Here is a 2,708-nt window from a genome sequence, read left to right as displayed (position 1 = left end):
TCCATTCCGCTCTATCCAAGGAGTTCATTGCTACTTCTGGCGTACCTCAGGGTTCACACCTGGGCCCCACTTTGTTCAATATCTACATTAACGATATAACTCGAAGACTGAGCTGTGACTACCTACTCTTCGCCGATGATTTGAAACTGTATGCGAAAGTTACTACACATCAAGATGCTATTAATCTCCTGGAAGATCTGAATCGGGTAGAGGAGTGGTGCCTGGAAAATAGCATGACTCTCAACCTCGATAAGTGTGTCTGTATCACTTTCCACCGAACCGTCTCTCCAATAACATTTGACTATTCTCTGAGCGGCATAACACTATCAAGAGTTACTACAGTAAAAGATCTTGGAGTGACCATTACATCTACACTCAACTGGGATGCACATGTTCGGTCGGCTTGCAGCCAGGCAGTGCGCAAACTCGGCCTGATACACAGATTTTCACAGCATTTCACTGATATACTCTCTTTCAAGACTCTCTACTGTACCTTGGTGCGCCCACATCTGGAGTACTGCTGTGTGATTTGGTCACAACATCAGAAATATTTGATTGAGGATCTGGAGAGGGTCCAGAGGCGATTTCTCAGGCTGGTAGGGCTAAGGTTGGGCTATGGATACCTAGAGGTCTCTACACGCGAAGTGGCATCCTTTCTCCAACTAACCGCTCTTGAAACAAGGTGCTTCTACCATGATGCAATATTCTTGTTCCGCCTCGTTAACTCTACTGTGGACTGTCCTGAGCTGCTGGAGAGGATTTGCTTCCGGGTTCCTGTTGGTACTAGATCCCAATATCTATTTGCTAGATCCTCTGTTTCCTCATCATACTTGGCCAACTCTACGATGCGGAGAATTCAGCTTCATGGAAACCTTCTTCCTAACCACATGGATTTGTTTGCTTCCTCATTCCTAACCTTCAAACGGAATCTCAAGACATTTATCAACCTGCAACACACTGAAACCTCTTAATCACAACAAACACACACACACACACACACACACACACACACACCCACACGCACGCATGCACGCACGCACGCACACGCACACGCACACACACATTTGAAAATCTATAGCCTAAATTATTTATCAATTGTTATCGTTAATATTCTATTATTTGTATTGTAATCTGCAATATTTATCTGTTATTGTATGTACTGTCACTGTTATCATATATTTATTACTGTTATCACCAAGTTATCTTTAAGTATTATTGTTATTTTTGTTATTACACTCTTTCATTGTTAACTTGTTGTTAGAATTAATACTGTTATGTTGCTGTTATATTTCACTCTTCTCTATGTAATGTGGTTCTGCCGTTGGAAATAAATGAAATGAAATGTCGGGCCCTACAACCGCTGCAAAAAGTCGTTACAGGCACGTAAAACCAATCCCGGCTCTCCAAACATTTTATAGGAACTGGAAGGGATTTCCCCGTATGATATGTAGAATAGATACTACAAATGACTCGTTTAATACTGTTGTTATGTGGTGAGGGATTGGCAGCATACACGAACCAGTGAGGATGTTTCTTTCGTCTACTCGAACAACAATAAATACATATTTTTTTATGAAATATCCGTTGACAGGTTGACAGGGGAGCTTTTATGTTAATATTAGAAGGGATGATTGGAGGGGTTGTGTTTTTGGATGTAAAGAGTATACACCCCTCGAACCCACGCTGATGTTGACTACCGTTGCTCTGGATCTCACGTTATATAATTACCAAGAAAAATTTACTTCGTTTACAAATTTAGAACTGAAATTAAATTAGTATTAAATACTACTAAATTAGAGCAATTAGTACTTGTATGCCAGCATTAAGGTACAATATGTATGTATTTAAAAATTCATGGTTTTATTCCTAAATATGATTATTTAGTAGCTTTTAGATTAGCTCTTATATGAAGATTCCTCCAAAAAATTAATTTTAATTCAGATGATTCGAAACGCGTGAATATATTTTAACTAAACAAAATAGTCCTATAGAGAAATAATTAAGAAGTTAAATTTATATATTGTGAATTGAAACTATGACATTATGTGTACGTAAGTAATATGTAGTATTGAATATATTACATAAAATTTATAATGTATAGACTTGGATTTTACCATAGATAGTACAGAGAAGCAGTATTTGAAAAACATCAATGTATAATTTTTCCATATATATGTTGGCAACATGGGTTATAAAAAGAAACTTTCTACAGATATCCATAAATGAAGAGTTCAAAAAGACGTAGACATATCAATTTAGATTTCAAAATGCAATTAAAGAAATGCCAAATTGTAGTTTATTGCTTTGTGTATCAATGTAATATTTTGTTAAAACTATTACAATTATAAGCATTAATTATTATTTAAAATGTGTGTTTTGTTAAGTTTGGTTATTAAAATAATTTCTAATTTATACTCAAAATTAAGTTAATAAAATATGTAAACTCTGTTTAGTCTACTTTTTACGCGGTTTTTAAACTATTAAACTACTCACTGTTCCCTTCATAACTAGCAAAGAGCCATTTAAACATTTTTCATTGTTCATCTCAATTACTCTGCCTAAAAGGGTTATTGACAAGGGTCGTGTCCCTGGGGGTCTTCATTACCATATCCCTTACCTGCAACCCAAACCCTATTGGTAGAGTAGGGTGTAACAGTATTAAACAGTGAATAGAAAAATGTGTTTTAGTTCGTACATCGTAACCCCTT

The 2,708-nt window shown here is 36.2% G+C and overlaps 1 protein-coding gene across 1 annotated transcript; it reads left to right on the top strand.

The window, feature by feature from the left end:
• The first annotated feature begins 233 nt into the window (after positions 1–233).
• Positions 234–971, top strand: LOC124355649. The gene has a single exon (XM_046806811.1). It carries the CDS (start codon positions 234–236, stop codon positions 969–971), a length of 738 nt encoding a protein of 245 aa, XP_046662767.1.
• The last annotated feature ends 1,737 nt before the right edge of the window (positions 972–2,708 follow it).

Source organism: Homalodisca vitripennis, chromosome 2, assembly GCF_021130785.1.
Source record: "Homalodisca vitripennis isolate AUS2020 chromosome 2, UT_GWSS_2.1, whole genome shotgun sequence".
Classification (NCBI taxonomy): domain Eukaryota; kingdom Metazoa; phylum Arthropoda; class Insecta; order Hemiptera; family Cicadellidae; genus Homalodisca; species Homalodisca vitripennis.
This window is presented reverse-complemented; position numbering and strand designations above follow the sequence as displayed.

Bases quoted from the DNA above. Each gene is read 5' to 3' on its own strand.
- LOC124355649 (XM_046806811.1), top strand. From the start codon at position 234: ATGACTCTCAACCTCGATAAGTGTGTCTGTATCACTTTCCACCGAACC.